The sequence below is a fragment of the Oncorhynchus kisutch genome, linkage group LG16 (genome assembly GCF_002021735.2).
Source record: "Oncorhynchus kisutch isolate 150728-3 linkage group LG16, Okis_V2, whole genome shotgun sequence".
Taxonomy (NCBI): domain Eukaryota; kingdom Metazoa; phylum Chordata; class Actinopteri; order Salmoniformes; family Salmonidae; genus Oncorhynchus; species Oncorhynchus kisutch.
In genome coordinates this window covers 46,851,812-46,873,366 of record NC_034189.2, presented here as the reverse complement: position 1 = coordinate 46,873,366, position 21,555 = coordinate 46,851,812, and the positions used below count along the sequence as shown (strand labels likewise).

Sequence of the window (21,555 nt, the reverse complement as noted above, 5' to 3'; positions counted from 1 at the left end):
TCTCTTCCTGTCTCTCCCGCTCGCTCTCTTCCTGTCTCTCCCGTCCGCTCTCTTCCTGTTCCTCTCCCGGTCGCTCTCGCTCTCTCTCTCGCTCTCTCCCGGTCTCTCTCGCTCTCTCTCGCTCTCTCCCTGTCTCTCCCGGTCTCTCTCGCTCTCTCCCGGTCTCTCTCGCTCTCTCTCGCTCTCTCCCGCTCTCTCTCGCTCTCTCCCTGTCTCTCTCGCTCTCTCCCTGTCTCTCCCGGTCTCTCTCGCTCTCTCCCGGTCTCTCTCGCTCTCTTCCTGTCTCTCTCGCTCTCTTCCTGTCTCTCTCGCTCTCTTCCTGTCTCTCTCGCTCTCTTCCTGTCTCTCCCTGTCTCTCTCGCTCTCTTCCTGTCTCTCCCGCTCTCTCTCGCTCTCTTCCTGTCTCTCCCGCTCTCTCTCGCTCCTTCCTGTCTCTCCCGCTCTCTCTCGCTCTCTCCTGTCCTCTCCCGCCTCTCTCGCTCTCCTCTTCCTGTCTCTCCCGCTCTCTTCCTGTCTCTCCCGCTCTCTCGCTCTCTCCCTGTCTCTCTCGCTCTCTCCCTGTCTCTCTCGCTCTCTCCCTGTCTCTCTCGCTCTCTCCCTGTCTCTCTCGCTCTCTCCCGGTCTCTCTCGCTCTCTCCCGGTCTCTGTCGCTCTCTTCCTGTCTCTCCCGCTCTCTCTCGCTCTCTTCCTGTCTCCCGCTCTCTCTCGCTCCCTTCCTGTCTCTCCCGCTCTCTCTCGCTCCCTTCCTGTCTCTCCCGCTCTCTCTCGCTCTCTTCCTGTCTCTCTCGCTCTCTTCCTGTCTCTCCCGCTCTCTCTCGCTCTCTTCCTGTCTCTCTCGCTCTCTCTCTCTCGCTCTCTCCCGGTCTCTCTCGCTCTCTCCCGGTCTCTCTCGCTCTCTCCCGGTCTCTCTCGCTCTCTCCCGCTCTCTTCCTGTCTCTCCCGCTCTCTTCCTGTCTCTCCCGCTCTCTCTCGCTCTCTTCCTGTCTCTCCCGCTCTCTCTCGCTCTCTTCCTGTCTCTCCCACTCTCTTCCTGTCTCTCTCGCTCCCTTCCTGTCTCTCTCGCTCTCTCTCGCTCTCTTCCTGTCTCTCCCGCTCTCTCTCGCTCTCTTCCTGTTCTCCCGCTCTCTCTCGCTCTCTTCCTGTCTCTCTCTCTCGCTTCTCTTCTGTCTCTCTCTCTTCGCTCTCTTCCTGTCTCTCTCGCTCTCTCTCGCTCTCTTCCTGTCTCCTCCGCTCTCTCTCGCTCTCTTCCTGTCTCTCCCGCTCTCTCTCGCTCTCTTCCTGTCTCTCCCGCTCTCTCTCGCTCTCTTCCTGTCTCTCCCGCTCTCTCTCGCTCTCTTCCTGTCTCTCTCTCTCGCTCTCTTCCTGTCTCTCTCTCTCGGCTCTCTTCCTGTCTCTCCCGGTCGCTCTCTTCCTGTCTCTCCCGGTCGCTTCTCTTCCTGTCTCTCCCGGTCGCTCTCTTCCTGTCAATTTCAATTCAATTCAATTCAAGGGCTTTATTGGCATGGGAAACATGTGTTAACATTGCCAAAGCAAGTGAGGTAGACAACATACAAAGTGAATATATAAAGTGAAAAACAACAAAAATTAACAGTAAACATTACACATACAGAAGTTTCAAAACAGTAAAGACATTACAAATGTCATATTATATATATATATACAGTGTTCTAACAATGTACATTGTTAGATAAAATACATAAAATATATATACATAAAATAAATAAGCATAAATATGGGTTGTATTTACAATGGTGTTTGTTCTTCACTGGTTGCCCTTTTCTCGTGGCAACAGGTCACAAATCTTGCTGCCTGTCTCTCCCGGTCTCTCTCTTCCTGTCTCTCCCGGTCTCTCTCTTCCTGTCTCTCCCGGTCTCTCTCTCGCTCTCTTCCTGTCTCTCTCGGTCTCTTCCTGTCTCTCTCGCTCTCTTCCTGTCTCTCTCTGTCTCTCGCTCTCTTCCTGTCTCTCTCTGTCTCTCGCTCTCTTCCTGTCTCTCTCTGTCTCTCGCTCTCTTCCTGTCTCTCTCTGTCTCTCGCTCTCTTCCTGTCTCTCTCTGTCTCTCGCTCTCTTCCTGTCTCTCTCTGTCTCTCCTCTCGCTCTCTCTGTCGCTCTCGTCTCTCGCTCTCTTCCTGTCTCTCCCGGTCTCGCTCTCTTCCTGTCTCTCCCGGTCTCTCGCTCTCTTCCTGTCTCTCCCGGTCTCGCTCTCTCGCTCTCTTCTCTCGCTCTCTCCTGTCTCTCTCCGGCTCTCTTCCTGTCTCTTCCTGTCTCTCTCGCTCTCTTCCTGTCTCTCTCTGTCTCTCGCTCTCTTCCTGTCTCTCTCTGTCTCTCTCTGTCTCTCGCTCTCTTCCTGTCTCTCCCGGTCTCGCTCTCTTCCTGTCTCTCCCGGTCTCGCTCTCTTCCTGTCTCTCCCGGTCTCGCTCTCTTCCTGTCTCTCCCGGTCTCTCGCTCTCTTCCTGTCAATTTCAATTCAATTCAAGGGCTTTATTGGCATGGGAAACATGTGTTAACATTGCCAAAGCAAGTGAGGTAGACAACATACAAAGTGAATATATAAAGTGAAAAACAACAAAAATTAACAGTAAACATTACACATACAGAAGTTTCAAAACAGTAAAGACATTACAAATGTCATATTATATATATATACAGTGTTCTAACAATGTACATTGTTAGATAAAATACATAAAATATATATACATAAAATAAATAAGCATAAATATGGGTTGTATTTACAATGGTGTTTGTTCTTCACTGGTTGCCCTTTTCTCGTGGCAACAGGTCACAAATCTTGCTGCCTGTCTCTCCCGGTCTCTCTCTTCCTGTCTCTCCCGGTCTCTCTCTCCCGGTCTCTCTCTCGCTCTCTTCCTGTCTCTTCCTGTCTCTCTCGGTCTCTCTCGCTCTCTTCCTGTCTCTCTCGCTCTCTTCCTGTCTCTCTCGCTCTCTTCCTGTCTCTCTCGCTCTCTTCCTGTCTCTCTCTGTCTCTCGCTCTCTTCCTGTCTCTCTCTGTCTCTCGCTCTCTTCCTGTCTCTCGCTCTCTTCCTGTCTCTCGCTCTCTTCCTGTCTCTCCCGGTCTCGCTCTCTTCCTGTCTCTCCCGTCTCGCTCTCTTCCTGTCTCTCCCGGTCTCGCTCTCTTCCTGTCTCTCCCGGTCTCTCGCTCTCTTCCTGTCTCTCGCTCTCTTCCTGTCTCTCCCGGTCTCTCGCTCTCTTCCTGTCTCTCCCGGTCTCTCGCTCTCTTCCTGTCTCTCCCGGTCTCTCGCTCTCTTCCTGTCTCTCCCGGTCTCTCTCTCGCTCTCTTCCTGTCTCTCTCTGTCTCTCTCTGTCTCTCCCGGTCTCGCTCTCTTCCTGTCTCTCCCGGTCTCGCTCTCTTCCTGTCTCTCCCGGTCTCGCTCTCTTCCTGTCTCTCCCGGTCTCTCGCTCTCTTCCTGTCTCTCCCGGTCTCTCGCTCTCTTCTGGTCTCACGCTCTCTTCTGGTCTCTCGGTCTCACGCTCTCTTCTGGTCTCTCGGTCTCACGCTCTCTTCCGGTCTCTCGCTCTCCCGGTCTCACGCTCTCTTCCGGTCTCTCGCTCTCCCGGTCTCACGCTCTCTTCCGGTCTCTCGCTCTCTCCGGTCTCACGCTCTCTTCCGGTCTCTGGCTCTCTTCCTGTCTCTCGCTCTCTTCCTGTCTCTGGCTCTCTTCCTGTCTTTCCCGGTCTCTGGCTCTCTTCTGGTCTCACGCTCTCTTCTGGTCTCACGCTCTCTTCCGGTCTCTCGCTCTCCCGGTCTCACGCTCTTCCGGTCTCTCGCTCTACCGGTCTCACGCTCTCTTCCGGTCTCACGCTCTCTTCTGGTCTCTCGCTCTCCCGGTCTCACGCTCTCTTCTGGTCTCTGGCTCTCTTCCTGTCTCTCGCTCTCTTCCTGTCTCTGGCTCTCTTCCTGTCTTTCCCGGTCTCTGGCTCTCTTCTGGTCTCACGCTCTCTTCTGGTCTCACGCTCTCTTCCGGTCTCTCGCTCTCCGGTCTCACGCTCTCTTCCGGTCTCTCGCTCTACCGGTCTCACGCTCTCTTCCGGTCTCACGCTCTCTTCCGGTCTCACGCTCTCTTCTGGTCTCTCGCTCTCCCGGTCTCACGCTCTCTTCTGGTCTCTCGCTCCTCTGCCGGTCTCACGCTCTCTTCTGGTCTCTCGCTCTCTGCCGGTCTCACGCTCTCTCCCGGTCTCACGCTCTCTTCTGGTCTCTCCCGGTCTCACGCTCTCTCCCGGTCTCTTTGTCTCTGTAGAGGAATGTGATGGCTTCAGGTGTGGTTCCTCAGATCTCTCTGATCATGGGTCCCTGTGCTGGAGGAGCTGTCTACTCTCCTGCCCTGACCGACTTCACCTTTATGGTCAAGGTAAGACACACACAGTATAGGAGAACCACAGGACCCTTCCTGTATAGATTTACTGTACAATTAATACAACTAACATGGTTATATCCAGATCTTTGATTTTGTGTGTGTGTGTAGGACACCTCATACCTGTTCATCACAGGTCCTGACGTAGTGAAGTCTGTCACCAATGAAGACGTCACTCAGGAGGAACTGGGAGGAGCTAAAACACACACCGCCGTGTCAGGCGTCGCTCACCGTGCGTTTGAGAACGACATCGATGCTCTGCTCAACCTCCGCAACTTCTTCAACTTCCTTCCCCTTAGCAACCAGGACCCCGCCCCCGTTACTGAGTGCCACGACCCCAGGTACCCAACCACAGAACACCTCTGACAGACTAGCCAATCACAGAACTGACCATGGCATTTGGGATATTCCTGAAATGTAATCCATATGAATGGCCTTTGGAGGATGTTTGATCTCATCCCTCTCCTCTCCAGTGATAGACTGGTTCCTGGTCTGGACACCATTGTTCCCTTTGAGACCACTAAAGCCTACGACATGCTGGACATCATCCAGGGGGTAGGACGCACACACACACACACACACACACACACACACACACACACAGCCTGTTGTCTATTGATCTGTGGTTTTAACTTTAGATTGCGGACGAGAGGGAGTTCTTTGAGATCATGCCTAACTACGCTAAAAACATCGTAGTGGGATTCGCTCGCATGAACGGACGAACTGTTGGAATTGTAGGGAATCAACCTAAAGTAGCGTCTGGTGAGTAGAAGAATCAGATGTATTAGTGATGATGATGGTGGTGGTGGTTGTGATGGCGATTATTACGGTGGTGGTGTGGTGGTAATGTTGATGGTTACGATAATGACGGTGATGACAATAATGACGGTGGTGGTGGTGATGGCAATAATGACGGTGGTGGTGACAATAATGATGGTGGTGGTGGTGATAATGACGGTGGTGGTGGTGGTGATGACAATGACGGTGGTGGTGGTAGTGGTTGTGATGACTATAATGACGGTGGTGGTGGTAGTGGTAGTGATGACAATACTGACGGCGGTTGTGATGGTGACGATAATGACGGTGGTGGTGGTGATGGCAATAATGACGGTGGTGGTGATGGCAATAATGACGGTGATGGTGGTGGTGATGACGGTGGTGGTGACGATAATGACGGTAGTGGTAGTGATGACAATACTGACGGCGGTTGTGATGGTGGCGATAATGACGGTGGTGGTGGTGATGGCAATAATGACGGTGGTGGTGATGGCAATAATGACGGTGGTGGTGATGACGGTGGTGGTATTGATGACAATACTGACGGCGGTTGTGATGGTGACGATAATGACGGTGGTAGTGGTGGTGATGACAATGACGGTGGTGGTGGTGGTAATGGTGGTAATGACGGTGGTTGTGGTGGTGACGATAATGACGGTGGTGGTAGTGGTAGTGATGAAAATACTGACGGCGGTTGTGATGGTGACTATAATGACGGTGGTGGTGATGGCAATAATGGCGGTGGTGGTGATGACGGTGGTGGTGACGATAATGACGGTGGTGGTAGTGGTAGTGATGACAATACTGACGGCGGTTGTGATGGTGACGATAATGACGGTGGTGGTGGTGATGACTATAATGACGGTGGTAGTGGTGGTGATGACAATAATGACGGTGGTGGTAATGGTGGTAATGACGGTGGTGGTGGTGGTGGTAGTGGTGGTGGTGACGATAATGACGGTGGTGGTGGTAGTGATGACAATGACGGTGGTTGTGGTAATGGTGGTAGTGATGACAATAATGACGGTGGTGGTGGTAGTGGTAGTGAGGACAATAATGACGGTGGTGGTGGTAGTGATGACAATGACGGTGGTTGTGGTAATGGTGGTAGTGATGACAATAATGACGGTGGTAGTGGTAGTGAGGACAATAATGACGGTGGTGGTGGTGGTGGTAGTGGTGGCGATGACGATAATGACGGTGGTGGTGGTGATGACGGTTGTGGTGATGACGGTGGTGGTGTTGACGGTGGTGGTCAAGATGATAATGGTAGTGATACTTCTCCTGTGTGTGTGCAGGTTGTCTGGACATTAACTCATCAGTGAAGGGAGCTCGCTTCGTTCGTTTCTGTGACGCTTTCAACATCCCCATCCTCACCTTCGTGGACGTGCCTGGTTTCCTGCCAGGTAGTGCGCAAGTCTGACTTTCCTCATGAATAATTGGCACGTCAAAAAGTAGATGACTCACTGAACAGCTTTCACATAAATTGTGAAACGTCCGTACTGAGATCAACTGTCATTTTTAATCAAAACAAGTTAGATTTTTTTCAAACCAGAGGATTCCACCTTCCTTGCCGTTTCTCTCAGGTACGTCTCAGGAGTATGGCGGTATCATCCGACACGGGGCCAAGCTACTGTTTGCCTTTGCTGAGGCCACCGTCCCCAAGATCACCATCATCACTAGGAAGGCCTACGGAGGAGCGTATGACGTCATGAGTTCCAAGCACCTGAGAGGAGATGTGAACTACGCCTGGCCGTCTGCAGAGGTGGCCGTGATGGGAGCCAAGGTAACGCAACACACACCTCCGACACAAGACCAAGGTAACGCAACACACACCTCCGACACAAGACCAAGGTAACGCAACACACACCTCCGACACAAGACCAAGGTAACGCAACACACACCTCCGACACAAGACCAAGGTAACGCAACACACACCTCCGACACAAGACCAAGGTAACGCAACACACACCTCCGACACAAGACCAAGGTAACGCAAGCATACTTCTAGCCATGGCAACATTTACAATGTCAAAATGGGAAAAGGTCAGTGCTCACTTAAACATCCAACATGTCTGCCTCTCTAACATGTTCCCAGGGTGCTGTACAGATCATCTTCAGAGGGAAATCCAACCAGGCAGAGCAGGAGGCTGAATACGTAGAGAAGTTCGCCAACCCTTTCCCTGCTGCTGTCAGAGGTACACACACACACACACTCCATCCGTTCCAACAAACATTACACCCACTCCCACATCGTAACCGTGTGTGTTTCAGGGTTCGTGGATGACATCATCGTGCCGTCGACCACCCGGAAGAGGATCTGTAGGGATCTGGAGGTTCTGGCCTCCAAGAAACAGACCAACCCCTGGAAGAAACACGCCAACATCCCACTCTAACAGACACCTTCAACCACCCGACCGGTCTGTCTCTAATTTCACCTGTAGCTTAGAGCAGGGCACTCCAACCCTGTTCCTGGAGAGATACCTTCCTGTAGGTTAACTCCAACCCTGTTCCTGGAGAGATACCTTCCTGTAGGTTTTCACTCCAACCCTGTTCCTGGAGAGATACCTTCCTGTAGGTTTTCACTCCAACCCTGTTCCTGGAGAGATACCTTCCTGTAGGTTATAATTCCAACCCTGTTCCTGGAGAGATACCTTCCTGTAGGTTTTCACTCCAACCCTGTTCCTGGAGAGATACCTTCCTGTAGGTTTTCACTCCAACCCTGTTCCTGGAGATACCTTCCTGTAGGTTTTCACTCCAACCCTAATCTAACGCACTTGATTCTAACAATTTGTTGGTTGATAAGCTGAATCAGGTCCGTTACAGGAAAAACCAACAGGAAGGTGTCTCTCCTGGAACAGGGTTGGAGAGCCCTGGATTAGATCCACGTATCTGTCCCTAACCCTGTGGGACTTGTTAGGAAGAATCAGCATTTTTCTGTCTGGTTAAATTAACATACCTGCCGTGAATCCAAAGACTGGTTTGTTAAATATAATCATTGAAATTGTAAAGATGTCTGTCTTTGTCCGTGTGTGAGACTTTATATCCCAATGAGTTTGAACGTGTGTGTTATGTAATTGCTAAAATATACTTAAGTATCAAAAGTATAACTTTCAAGTTCCTTATATTAAGCAAACTAAACAGCACCCATTTTGTTACTATATAGGGAGAGCCAGAGGCACACCAACTGATCTTCCAGATCAGAGGCAGTAGGGATGTTCTCTTGTTAAGTTTAAGAATTGGACCATTGGAAATGTAATGAGTACTTTGGGTGTCAGGGAAAATGTGTGGAGTAAAGTACAGATACTCTGTTGTTGGGGCTCAGTCTCCATAGTTCTTGGTCCTCCCCCTCTGGAGACAAGTAGACAGCTTGTCTTGTTTTTATATAAACACAATGCATTCGGAAAGTGTTCCACATTTTGTTATGTTGCAGCCTTATTCCAAATCAGGTTGAGGATGACAGATGGAAACAGAATGCACCTGAGCTCCATTTATAGTCTCACAGCAAAGAGTCTGAATATTGGTCAATTATCTTTTTTATTATTCATGTGCAAAAATGTCAACCTGTTTTCACTTTGATAAGGGCAACATTTAATACATTTTGTAATAAGGCTGTAACGTAACAAAATGTGAAAAGTCAAGGGGTCTGAATACTTTCCGTAGGCACTGTATGGAGTCTTAGAACCAGTCCAAAACACACAATCCAGGATTAGATTACAGATTTGATTTATTTAAAAAAGATAAGATCAACAAGTTCACAGGAAGAAAAAAAAACACAGTATTTTAGAAGGTTAAAGGGCAGGTGATGCCATCGCTACAGAAAGAACCAATCATCTCTGATATTTACAGAAGGGCAGCTTAACCAGCCAGTAGAAGAACAATAGGGGTGGGTCAAAGTGATAAGACAACCAATCAACTGTTATGTGTAACTACAGCCACATAAGACTAGAGGGGTAGTCTCCACCTTCATATGCACTGATCTGAAAAGAGCACAGGCAAAATGAATATGGTAGAAGGCTACTGGATATTAGCAGTTACCTGTCCAGGTCTTCCTCATCAGTGCAGATGAAAAGGAAGTCACTTTAGACTGAGCCTGCACAACTATCTGTGGTTGCACTGGACACACCCTTATATGGCGCTTAACAGGCTGGGTATCCATGGCAACAGCCTGAGCAGTAGGGACTAATCAGATATAAGCATTTAGGCAACCGTTTGGCAACAAACAAGATACTTTTTCAGAAAGATAACTGTACAAACAAATAAATCAGACAAAACATTTTAAAAACTCACTTCATTTAAAACTTTGTACTAAAGCTACTGAAATTCAAAATATATTTGTCTTTAAAAAGCCGCGATTCCACCGTGTGTCTGTCTGAAGCTCTGATGGGGAGTGGCTTGGGATTTGGCTATGATGTCACAGCCTCTTGTATGGCCAATGAGAACTCTTCTAGTTCTGGTCCCATTGCTCGCTGTTTGGTGCATTTGCCAATAAAACCAAATACAGGATATTCTCAACACTATTGAAAGGGAAGAGAGAGTAAAGAGAGACAGGAGTGAGAGAGTAAAGATTTATCACATTAAATATCAAGTTCCATCTGGGGGGGGTCTATACATGACGTCGGAAGTGGAACGCAACAACCATACAACTGTGTGGCATGGGGGACTGTATAGCCGGGCGCACAGGGCCATGAGTACCACAGAGCTAGCGGAGAGATTAGCCAGAACGCTAACAATAACAGGAAGTTAAAAGAAGTCAGGAAGGAAGGGCCGAAAGTTTACAATATTTTAAAAGAAATGCGGAACAATGTTTTGTCCGATATTCTGTTCGGTTTGTAGCCAACACACCCACACATCCACTGAACGATAAAAGATCTTCTCTATGTACGATATTTTGTCCGAAATTCTCAGGGTTGAGTGGGATCCTTCGGCCGGTCAGTGAGTGGATCCCTGGAGCTTCAGGGTAGATCCCAACAGATCCACACACACACACACACACAAGGCCGTCAACTGGCTGATCAGAGTTCGTCTGGGTGTTCAAGTGTGTGTGATAAAAGTTCTGACAGACAGTCTGAAGTTTGATTGACAGCTCATCCTGTCGAAGGCCCCTCCCCCTTCCAGGAAGGATCAGGAACACTGGATCAGAACATGGGCATGGTGAAACCCTGGGATAACGGACGAAAGAGATGTCGTTAAATGACATATCATCGTGGATCATGTTTTAGATGTCTTAGGGTCACACTGGTTTACCACTGCAAGGCTGAGTGAGTGTGTGTTCTGCTTACCGACTCGTCCTCGATCATGGCTGCTGAGTCGAAGAAGTCTGGTCTGAGCTCCGCCCTCTCACGTCTGTTCCTGGAGGGAGGCTGGAACGACAGAACGCAAGAATCAACAAATGAAGCGATAGACACTGGACGAATTACACAACAGAATTGACAATCGAATCAAACACGACAGACAGGAAGTGATGTCACTGACCAGGTCGATGACCATGGTGTCTTCGAACTCCTCGTTCATGTCCTCCAGTTGACCTCGCGATGACATCATGACGTCCTCAAAGATTGGCTCTGCGTCATCCTCCATCAGACCACGACTAGAGAGAGAGAGGTGGGGGGGTCAGTACACACACACACACTAGACACGCACACACTAGACACGCACACACACTAGACACGCACACACACACTAGACACGCACACACACACACACTAGACACGCACACACACTAGACACTAGACACTAGACACGACACGCACACACACTAGACACGACACGCACACACACTAGACACGCACACACTAGACATGCACACACTAGACACGCACTAGACACGCACACACGCACTAGACACGCACACACTAGACACTAGACGCACACACACTAGACACGCACACTAGACACGCGCGCACACACTAGACACGCGCGCACACACTAGACACGCGCGCACACACTAGACACACACTAGACGCGCGCACACACTAGACACGCGCGCACACACTAGACACACACTAGACACGCGCGCGCACACACTAGACATGTGCGCGCACACACTAGACATGCGCGCGCACACACACTAGACGCGCGCACACACTAGACACGCGCGCGCACACACTAGACACGCGCGCACACACTAGACACGCGCGCACACACTAGACACGCGCGCACACACTAGACACGCGCGCACACACTAGACACGCGCGCGCACACACTAGACACGCGCGCGCACACACTAGACACACACTAGACACGCGCGCACACACTAGACACGCACGCACACACACTAGACACACGCACACACACACACTAGACACGCACACACACACGCACACACACACTAGACACGCACACACACACTAGACACACTACACACACTAGACACGCACTACACACACACACACACACACACACTAGACACGCACACACACACTAGACACGCACTACACACACTAGACACGCACTACACACACACACACTAGACACGCACACACACTAGACACGCACTACACACACACACACTAGACACGCACACACACTAGACACGCACTACACACACACACACTAGACACGCACTACACACACACACTAGACACACACACACACTAGACACGCACTACACACACACACACTAGACACGCACTACACACACACACACACACTAGACACGCACTACACACACACACACACACTAGACACGCACTACACACACACACACACACTAGACACGCACACACGCACACACACACTAGACACGCACACACGTACACAGTTTGTCTGACAGTCTGGTTGCGGGCCTTCATGTAGTTCATGGCTGTTCTATCCTTCCTGCTGTCCTCCATCTTCTGTTGGCCTAGCCAAGACATCTGCATCTGGGGACTGCAGAGGAGAGGGTTACACACACACACAAACACACAGTGCACGTGCGTACACACACACACTTACTTGTGTACATAGTCGTTCTCTGAGCCAGGTTCAGAGTCGTGGTCAGGTAGGTGTGTGTCCGCTGCCTGCCGTGGGTTTTCTCTGAGGACGGTGGAGGTGAGCTGAGGGGTGGTTAGCGCCCCCGGTGTCTGGAGGCTGTCATTACCACGAAGCCAGGAGGCCTCCACACTACTCTCCTCTAGTGGGCCGACAGAGAGAGAGAGAAAGGCGGAGAAAAACTCACATTTTAGCAACATCTGTAGGTACTTGTATTTATACCGGGAGTGTACAAAACATTAGGAACACCTGCTCTTTCCATGACAAACTGACCTGGTGACAGTTATGATCCCTTATATATGTCACTTGTTAAATCTACTTCAATCAATGTAGATGAAGGGGAGGAGACAGGTTAAAGGATTTGAGACATGGATTGTGTATGTGTGCCATTCAGAGGGTGAATGGGTAAAACAAAAGAACAGGGCACTGCAGTAGGTGACTTTGAACAGGGCACGGCAGTAGGTGACTTTGAACAGGGCACGGCAGTAGGTGACTTTGAACAGGGCACGGCAGTAGGTGACTTTGAACAGGGCACGGCAGTAGGTGACTTTGAACAGGGCACGGCAGTAGGTGACTTTGAACAGGGCACGGCAGTAGGTGACTTTGAACAGGGCACGGCGGTAGGTGACTGAACAGGGCACGGCGGTAGGTGACTTTGAACAGGGCACGGCGGTGGGTGACTTTGAACAGGGCACGGCGGTAGGTGACTTTGAACAGGGCACGGCGGTAGGTGACTTTGAACAGGGCACGGCGGTAGGTGACTGAACAGGGCACGGCGGTAGGTGACTGAACAGGGCACGGCGGTAGGTGACTTTGAACAGGGTACGGAGGGTAGGTGACTTTGAACAGGGTACGGAGGTAGGTGACTGAACAGGGTACGGAGGTAGGTGACTTTGAACAGGGTACGGAGGTAGGTGACTTTGAACAGGGTACGGAGGTAGGTGACTTTGAACAGGGTACGGAGGTAGGTGACTGAACAGGGTACGGAGGGTAGGTGACTTTGAACAGGGTACGGAGGTAGGTGACTTTGAACAGGGTACGAAGGTAGGTGACTTTGAACAGGGTACGAAGGTAGGTGACTTTGAACAGGGTACGGAGGTAGGTGACTTTGAACAGGGTACGGAGGTAGGTGACTTTGAACAGGGTACGGAGGTAGGTGACTTTGAACAGGGTACGGCGGTAGGTGACTTTGAACAGGGTACGGAGGTAGGTGACTTTGAACAGGGTACGGAGGTAGGTGACTTTGAACAGGGTACGGAGGTAGGTGACTTTGAACAGGGTACGGAGGTAGGTGACTTTGAACAGGGTACGGAGGTAGGTGACTTTGAACAGGGTACGGAGGTAGGTGACTTTGAACAGGGTACGGAGGTAGGTGACTTTGAACAGGGTACGGAGGTAGGTGACTTTGAACAGGGTACGGAGGTAGGTGACAGGTGCAGTGTATCAAGAACTGCAGCACTGCTGTTTTTTGTTTTTTACACTGTTTCCTGTGTGTATGAAGAATGGTCCTCCACCCAAAGGACATCCAGCCAACAAGACAACTGTGAGAAGCATTGGAGTCAACATGGGCCATCATCCCTGTGGAACGCTGTCCACACCTTGTAGTCCATGCCCTGATGAATTGAGGCTGTTCAATATTAGGAAGGTGTTCCTACTGTTTTGTACCCTCAGTCTGTGTTTGTGAGAGATAGACCCACCCTCGATGCGTTTACTCTTGTGTATTGGCGTCCGTCCCTTCTTGCTGCGGATGGAGCTGGTCTTGCTGCTGGCGCCTGACGTTACCGACATCCGGTCCCCATCCTCTCCTCCTGTTAGCAGACTGTTCCGGTAGGAGATTAAGGGCAGCCACACGTCCTCACGACGCTCTGACATCGACTCCGACATGAACTTCTCCAGATACGAGTGACTGGGAGGAGGAGAGAGACGGGTTACACACACAGTCTGCTTATTGTGACAATCATTTGACACACACACACACACAGGGCAGGTACTTACACAGTCTTCTTGTCCTGTCGCAGCAGTTTGGAGGAGAACTCTGAGAGGACCTCTAGGAAGGCCAGGTTAGGAGGAGGGAACTCTGCACCATGGGGGTTCTGGTACTTAAAGGCAAACTCTATACCATCCCTGTGGAGGGGGAGACAGGAAGAGAGACGAGGGGGGAGAGAGGAAGAGTGGGACGAGAGGACGAGGGGGACAGAGGAAGAGTGGGACGAGGGGGGGTGAGAGGAATAGTGGGACGAGAGGAAGAGTGGGACGAGAGGTGAGAGGAAGAGTGGGGAGAGAGGTGAGAGGAAGAGTGGGACGAGGGGGGAGAGAGGTGAGTGGGACGAGAGGAAGAGACAATGAGCTCGGAGGAGCAATTGTAACAAGGAACTGGGCAATTCTTGGAGGTTAAAGAATAAAACCAGAGAAAACAATGAGTTCATCAGCTTTCTAACAATCTCTGTGTGTGTGTTGGGTCAGTGTGTGTGTGTGTGTGTGTGTTGGGTCAGTGTGTGTGTGTGTGTGTGTTGGGTCAGTGTGTGTGTGTGTGTGTGTGTTGGGTCAGTGTGTGTGTGTGTGTGTGTGTGTTGGGTCAGTGTGTGTGTGTGTGTTGGGTCAGTGTGTGTGGTGTGTGTGTTGGGTCTTACTTGTGCAGTGTAGCGACAGCCTCTCTGGTTTTGATCTGGTCCAGGCCGAAGGTGAGGGCGAAGCGCCGGGCCAACTCCTTGATGCCGCTGACGTGAGACGACGTTCTGTCCAGAGTAGGACCCTGGTCCTGGAGAAGCTCGTTGAACAGCTACAACACACACAGTGAACAGTGAGTGTGTGTCAGTGTGTCTGGTGCAGGTGTGTCAGTGGTGAGGGTGTGTCCATGTGTGTGTAGCAGGTGTCAGTGTGTGTGTGTGTAGCGAGTGTCAGTGTGTGTGTGTGTAGCGGGTGTCAGTGTGTGTGTGTGTGTGGTGCGTGTGTGTGTGTAGCTGGTGTCAGTGTGTGTGTGTGTGTGTGTGAAGCGGGTGTCAGTGTGTGTGTGTGTGTGAAGCGGGTGTCAGCGTGTGTGTGTGTGAAGCGGGTGTCAGTGTGTGTGAAGCGGGTGTCAGTGTGTGTGTGTGTGTGAAGCGGGTGTCAGTGTGTGTGTGTGTGTGAAGCGGGTGTCAGTGTGTGTGTGAAGCGGGTGTCAGTGTGTGTGTGTGACGCGGGTGTCAGTGTGTGTGTGAAGCAGGTGTCAGTGTGTGTGTGTGTGTGTGAAGCGGGTGTCAGTGTGTGTGTGAAGCGGGTGTCAGTGTGTGTGTGTGTGTGTGTGTGTGTGTGTGTGAAGCGGGTGTCAGTGTGTGTGTGTGTGTGTGTGTGTGTGTGTGTGTGTGAAGCGGGTGTCAGTGTGTGTGTGTGTGTGTGTGTGAAGCGGGTGTCAGTGTGTGTGTGTGTGTGTGAAGCGGGTGTCATCAGTGTGTGTGTGTGTGTGTGTGAAGCGGGTGTCATCAGTGTGTGTGTGTGAGAAGCGGGTGTCATCAGTGTGTGTGTGTGAGAAGTGTGTGTGTGTGTGTGTGTGAAGTGGGTGTCAGTGTGTGTGTGTGTGTGTGTGTGTGTGTGTGTGTGTGTGTGAAGCGGGTGTCAGTGTGTGTGTGTGTGTGAGAAGCGGGTGTCAGTGTGTGTGTGTGAAGCGGGTGTCTGTGTGTGTGTGTGTGTGTGTAGCAGGTGTGTCAGTACCTGTTGCAGACTGAGGATGAGGGTTTTGGCACAGAGGATCTTATCACTCTGTCTGGTCTTACTGAGAGTCTCCTTGATGATATCACCATAGTCATTATAATACTGGAGACAGAGAGAGAGACACAGAGAGAGAGACACAGAGAGAGAGCGAGAGAGCGAGAGAGACAGACACAGAGAGAGCGAGAGAGAGAGCGAGAGAGAGACAGAGAGAGAGAGAGAGCGAGAGAGAGAGCGAGAGAGAGAGAGAGAGAGAGAGAGAGAGAGAGAGAGAGAGAGCGAGAGCGAGAGCGAGAGAGAGAGAGAGAGAGAGAGCGAGAGAGAGAGAGCGAGAGAGAGAGCGAGAGAGAGACACAGAGAGAGACAGAGAGAGAGAGAGACACAGAGAGAGACAGAGAGAGAGAGAGAGAGACAGAGAGAGAGACAGAGAGAGACACAGAGAGAGAGAGAGACACAGAGAGAGAGAGAGACACAGAGAGAGAGAGACACGGAGAGACAGAGAGAGACACAGAGAGAGAGAGAGAGAGAGACACAGAGAGAGAGAGAGTGAGAGAGAGAGGGGGCGAGAGAGGGCGAGAGAGGGCGAGAGAGCGAGAGAGGGCGAGAGAGAGCGAGAGAGAGCGAGCGAGAGGGGGGGAGAGCGAGCGAGAGGGGGAGAGAACGAGAGGGGGAGCGAGGGAGAGACCCAGAGAGAGAGAGACAGAGAGAGATTAGTCAGATCTTTGGTTGAGGATACAGGAGGCTAGCATGATGATGTGTGACTATCAGACATGAAATGAAAGCATACAGGGATCAGGGACAGAAACAACTATTGTCATGTTTCATTGAAGTGTCAGATAGACAGATGACAACCAGGTCAACACCTTCATGTAGTGTTTGAAGATGTCAGCAGCAGCAGGCATGTCCACGATGTCATAGATGATGAGTTTGCTGAAGGCTGCGAGCAGGTTTCTCCTCTTGTGAAGGGCTTCTATCTTATTGGCTTCATCCTCCTCATCGCCTTCTGGAGACAGAACATACATACTTAGTGCTCTGTATGTGTGTGCGTGCGTAGAATGTGTGTGTGTAATAATAATATTATTATAGGTGGGTGCTTACAATTACAACATTTGAATTGGAAATGTGTTTTTCTGCATATCCCAACTCTCCTGAGACATCCTCAGAGAGTGGGGTAACGGCCAGGAATCAGACATTATTGAAAGCAACCCTGGAGCAATGAGGGTTCAGTGCCTTGCTCAAGAGCACATTGGTTGATTTTTCACCTAGTCTGCTCGGGATCTGAATCAGCGACCTTTCGGATACTGGCCCAACGCTCCTAACCGCTAGGCCACCTGCTGTGTGTGTGTCTCTGTGTGTGTGTGTGTGTCTAACCCATGCTCTGGTTCTCATCGTCCTGGTCTATAAAGACGTGGTCCAGGATGAAGGTGAGCAGCTCGTTCTGTAAGGTGCTGTCTGGGTTGAACACCAGGGCCTCCAGTCCTTCTCTGCCCCCAGACACCAACTGGTGACTGAAGACCATCAGCAGGTCACACAACAACATGAAGGCCTGTTGTACAGGGAGGGAACACATCATCATTAACACCGTTCTTCATCATCATCATCATCATCAGTTTAAACTGGAGTGAGACATGTCGAAGAGGTGTAAACTGGAGTTTAAACTGGAGTGAGACTGGTCTAACAGGTCTAACTGGAGTGAGACTGGTTTAAACGATTGAACTGGAGTGAGACTGGTTTAACGATTGAACTGGAGTGAGACTGGTTTAACGATTGAACTGGAGTGAGACTGGTTTAACGATTGAACTGGAGTGAGACTGGTTTAACGATTGAACTGGAGTGAGACTGGTTTAACGATTGAACTGGAGTGAGACTGGTTTAACGATTGAACTGGAGTGAGACTGGTTTAACGATTGAACTGGAGTGAGACTGGTTTAACGATTGAACTGGAGTGAGACTGGTTTAACGATTGAACTGGAGTGAGACTGGTTTAACGATTGAACTGGAGTGAGACTGGTTTAACGATTGAACTGGAGTGAGACTGGTTTAACGATTGAACTGGAGTGAGACTGGTTTAACGATTGAACTGGAGTGAGACTGGTTTAACGATTGAACTGGAGTGAGACTGGTTAACGATTGAACTGGAGTGAGACTGGTTTAACGATTGAACTGGAGTGAGACTGGTTTAACGATTGAACTGGAGTGAGACTGGTTTAACGATTGAACTGGAGTGAGACTGGTTTAAACGATTGAACTGGAGTGAGACTGGTTTAACGATTGAACTGGAGTGAGACTGGTTTAACGATTGAACTGGAGTGAGACTGGTTTAACGATTGAACTGGAGTGAGACTGGTTTACGATTGAACTGGAGTGAGACTGGTTTAACGATTGAACTGGAGTGAGACTGGTTTAACGATTGAACTGGAGTGAGACTGGTTTAACGATTGAACTGGAGTGAGACTGGTTTAACGATTGAACTGGAGTGAGACTGGTTTAACGATTGAACTGGAGTGAGACTGGTTTAACGATTGAACTGGAGTGAGACTGGTTTAACGATTGAACTGGAGTGAGACTGGTTTAACGATTGAACTGGAGTGAGACTGGTTTAACGATTGAACTGGAGTGAGACTGGTTTAACGATTGAACTGGAGTGAGACTGGTTTAACGATTGAACTGGAGTGAGACTGGTTTAACGATTGAACTGGAGTGAGACTGGTTTAACGATTGAACTGGAGTGAGACTGGTTTAACGATTGAACTGGAGTGAGACCTGGTTTAACGATTGAACTGGAGTGAGACTGGTTTAACGATTGAACTGGAGTGAGACTGGTTTAACGATTGAACTGGAGTGAGACTGGTTTTAACGATTGAACTGGAGTGAGACTGGTTTAACGATTGAACTGGAGTGAGACTGGTTTAACGATTGAACTGGAGTGAGACTGGTTTAACGATTGAACTGGAGTGAGACTGGTTTAACGATTGAACTGGAGTGAGACTGGTTTAACGATTGAACTGGAGTGAGACTGGTTTAACGATTGAACTGGAGTGAGACTGGTTTAACGATTGAACTGGAGTGAGACTGGTTTTAACGATTGAACTGGAGTGAGACTGGTTTAACGATTGAACTGGAGTGAGACTGGTTAACGATTGAACTGGAGTGAGACTGGTTTAACGATTGAACTGGAGTGAGACTGGTTTAACGATTGAACTGGAGTGAGACTGGTTTAAACGATTGAACTGGAGTGAGACTGGTTTAACGATTGAACTGGAGTGAGACTGGTTTAAACGATTGAACTGGAGTGAGACTGGTTTAACGATTGAACTGGAGTGAGACTGGTTTAACGATTGAACTGGAGTGAGACTGGTTTAACGATTGAACTGGAGTGAGACTGGTTTAACGATTGAACTGGAGTGAGACTGGTTTAACGATTGAACTGGAGTGAGACTGGTTTAACGATTGAACTGGAGTGAGACTGGTTTAACGATTGAACTGGAGTGAGACTGGTTTAACGATTGAACTGGAGTGAGACTGGTTTAACGATTGAACTGGAGTGAGACTGGTTTAACGATTGAACTGGAGTGAGACTGGTTTAACGATTGAACTGGGAGTGAGACTGGTTTAACGATTGAACTGGAGTGAGACTGGTTTAACGATTGAACTGGAGTGAGACTGGTTTAACGATTGAACTGGAGTGAGACTGGTTTAACGATTGAACTGGAGTGAGACTGGTTTAACGATTGAACTGGAGTGAGACTGGTTTAACGATTGAACTGGAGTGAGACTGGTTTAACGATTGAACTGGAGTGAGACTGGTTTAACGATTGAACTGGAGTGAGACTGGTTTAACGATTGAACTGGAGTGAGACTGGTTTAATTATTGAACTGGAGTGAGACTGGTTTAATTATTGAACTGGAAGTGAGACTGGTTTATTGAACTGGAGTGAGACTGGTTTAATTATTGAACTGGAGTGAGACTGGTTTAATTATTGAACTGGAGTGAGACTGGTTTATTGAACTGGAGTGAGACTGGTCTGACAGATGCAAACTGGTTCGTACCTGTTCTTTGACAGGTGTGTTGACATTGGACAGACACTGCTGACAGACAGCCAGGAAGGACTTCACCACTCTCCTCAGAGCCACCAGGTCCTCCTTACTAGGAGTTCCCTCTGTGATTTTCACCAGCTGCCACAGTATGGAGTAGTGGGAACACTGCAGGGCCTGGACAGCGATCTGCTCTGGCATGGCCCCCTGCTCAATACCAGCCTTCAACAACCTGTAGCAGCTACCAAACAGGTCCCACCGCGTCAGGTCATGAGCACTGGGAACACACACACACACACACCAGTCAGAATCCTGGGAGAACCTTTATATTCATGACTTACTGAGAGGGACGGCGAGAGGGAGTGAGGGTTCTATTCGAAATGAGACAGAGGAAGGACGGTCTTACTTGTGGAAGGCCGTGAGTCTCTTGAGGGTAGACAGAACGTTGTAGATGTCGTCATCGTCGGCCTCCTCGGCCTCTTGCAGCAGGTCTTCTACGGAGTGTGTGAAGCGGTCCGTTATCTCGTCGATGAGTTGCGAGCGGGCGATGTCCACTCTGTTCATGATGGTGTACTCCTCAGAACACAGGATGCTGTAGGTCTTACTGCAGGCCTCCAGAACATCTGTCTCAATGTGTTTCTCCACCACCAGGCGGATCTGCTTCAGTAAGGCATCTAGGTGCTGAGAGAGAGGGGGGAGAGCGAGAGAGGGGGAGAGCGAGAGAGAGCGAGAGAGAGGGCGAGAGAGCGAGAGAGCAAGAGAGAGCGGGGGAGAGAGCGAGAGAGAGGGGGAGAGAGCGAGAGAGAGGGGGAGAGAGAAAGGGGGAGAGAGCAAGAGAGAGGGGGAGAGCGAGAGAGAGGGGGAGAGCGAGAGAGAGAGCGAGAGAGAGGGGGAGAGAGCGAGAGAGAGGGGGAGAGAGCGAGAGAGAGCGAGAGAGGGAGAGAGAGCGAGAGAGGGGGAGAGAGAGAGAGGGGGAGCGGGAGAGAGCGAGAGGGGGAGAGAGCGAGAGGGGGAGAGAGCGAGAGGGGGAGAGAGCGAGAGGGGGAGAGAGCGAGAGAGGGGGAGAGCGAGAGAGAGGGGGGAGAGGGGGAGCCAGAGAGAGGGGGAGCGAGAGAGAGCGGGGGAGCCAGAGAGAGGGGGAGCGGGGGGAGCGAGAGAGAGGGGAGCGAGAGAGAGAGAGAGCGAGAGAGAGGGGGAGCGAGAGAGAGAGAGGGGGAGAGCGAGAGAGAGAGAGAGAGAGGAGGGGGAGAGAGAGCGGGAGAGAGAGCGGGAGAGAGAGCGGGAGAGAGGGGAGAGAGCGGGAGAGAGGGGAGAGAGCGGGAGAGAGAGAGCGGAGAGAGAGGGGGAGAGAGCGAGAGAGAGGGGGAGAGAGCGAGAGAGAGGGGGGAGAGAGCGAGAGAGAGGGGGAGAGAGCGAGAGAGAGGGGGAGAGAGCGAGAGAGAGGGGGAGAGAGCGAGAGGAGAGAGAGGGAGAGAGAGAGAGGGGGAGCGAGAGAGAGAGGGGGAGCGAGAGAGAGAGAGAGAGGGGAGCGAGAGAGAGAGGGGGAGCGAGAGCGAGAGGGGAGCGAGAGGGGGAGCGAGAGAGGGAGCGAGAGAGAGAGAGGGGAGAGAGCGGAGCGAGCGAGGGGGGGAGAGAGAGCGAGAGGGGGAGAGAGAGCGAGAGGGGGAGAGAGAGCGGAGAGAGAGGGTAGAGAGAGGGGAGAGAGAGCGGGAGAGAGAGCGG

General features: G+C 50.7%; 2 protein-coding genes across 2 annotated transcripts in view; one reads left to right on the top strand and one right to left on the bottom strand.

The window, feature by feature from the left end:
* The window catches only part of LOC116354011 (propionyl-CoA carboxylase beta chain, mitochondrial-like), a 17,804-nt gene extending 9,349 nt beyond the window's left edge, over positions 1-8,455 (top strand). The window contains exons 6-13 of the mRNA XM_031792658.1: positions 4,252-4,362; positions 4,477-4,706; positions 4,839-4,920; positions 5,004-5,127; positions 6,441-6,548; positions 6,729-6,928; positions 7,241-7,340; positions 7,417-8,455. Coding sequence (XP_031648518.1) covers positions 4,252-4,362; positions 4,477-4,706; positions 4,839-4,920; positions 5,004-5,127; positions 6,441-6,548; positions 6,729-6,928; positions 7,241-7,340; positions 7,417-7,538 — 1,077 coding nt within the window. The 3' untranslated portion in view covers positions 7,539-8,455. The remainder of the gene's footprint in view (positions 1-4,251; positions 4,363-4,476; positions 4,707-4,838; positions 4,921-5,003; positions 5,128-6,440; positions 6,549-6,728; positions 6,929-7,240; positions 7,341-7,416) is intronic.
* Positions 8,456-8,851: 396 nt separating this feature from the next.
* LOC109885558 (cohesin subunit SA-1-like) overlaps positions 8,852-21,555 on the bottom strand; it is a 30,809-nt gene continuing 18,105 nt past the window's right edge. The window contains exons 10-22 of the mRNA XM_031792256.1: positions 20,240-20,592; positions 19,849-20,110; positions 17,170-17,344; positions 16,662-16,801; positions 15,802-15,903; positions 14,745-14,893; positions 14,110-14,238; positions 13,812-14,020; positions 12,079-12,256; positions 11,902-12,012; positions 10,618-10,732; positions 10,425-10,505; positions 8,852-10,304 (exon numbers count right to left, since the gene is read on the bottom strand). Coding sequence (XP_031648116.1) covers positions 10,281-10,304; positions 10,425-10,505; positions 10,618-10,732; positions 11,902-12,012; positions 12,079-12,256; positions 13,812-14,020; positions 14,110-14,238; positions 14,745-14,893; positions 15,802-15,903; positions 16,662-16,801; positions 17,170-17,344; positions 19,849-20,110; positions 20,240-20,592 — 2,028 coding nt within the window. The 3' untranslated portion in view covers positions 8,852-10,280. The remainder of the gene's footprint in view (positions 10,305-10,424; positions 10,506-10,617; positions 10,733-11,901; positions 12,013-12,078; positions 12,257-13,811; positions 14,021-14,109; positions 14,239-14,744; positions 14,894-15,801; positions 15,904-16,661; positions 16,802-17,169; positions 17,345-19,848; positions 20,111-20,239; positions 20,593-21,555) is intronic.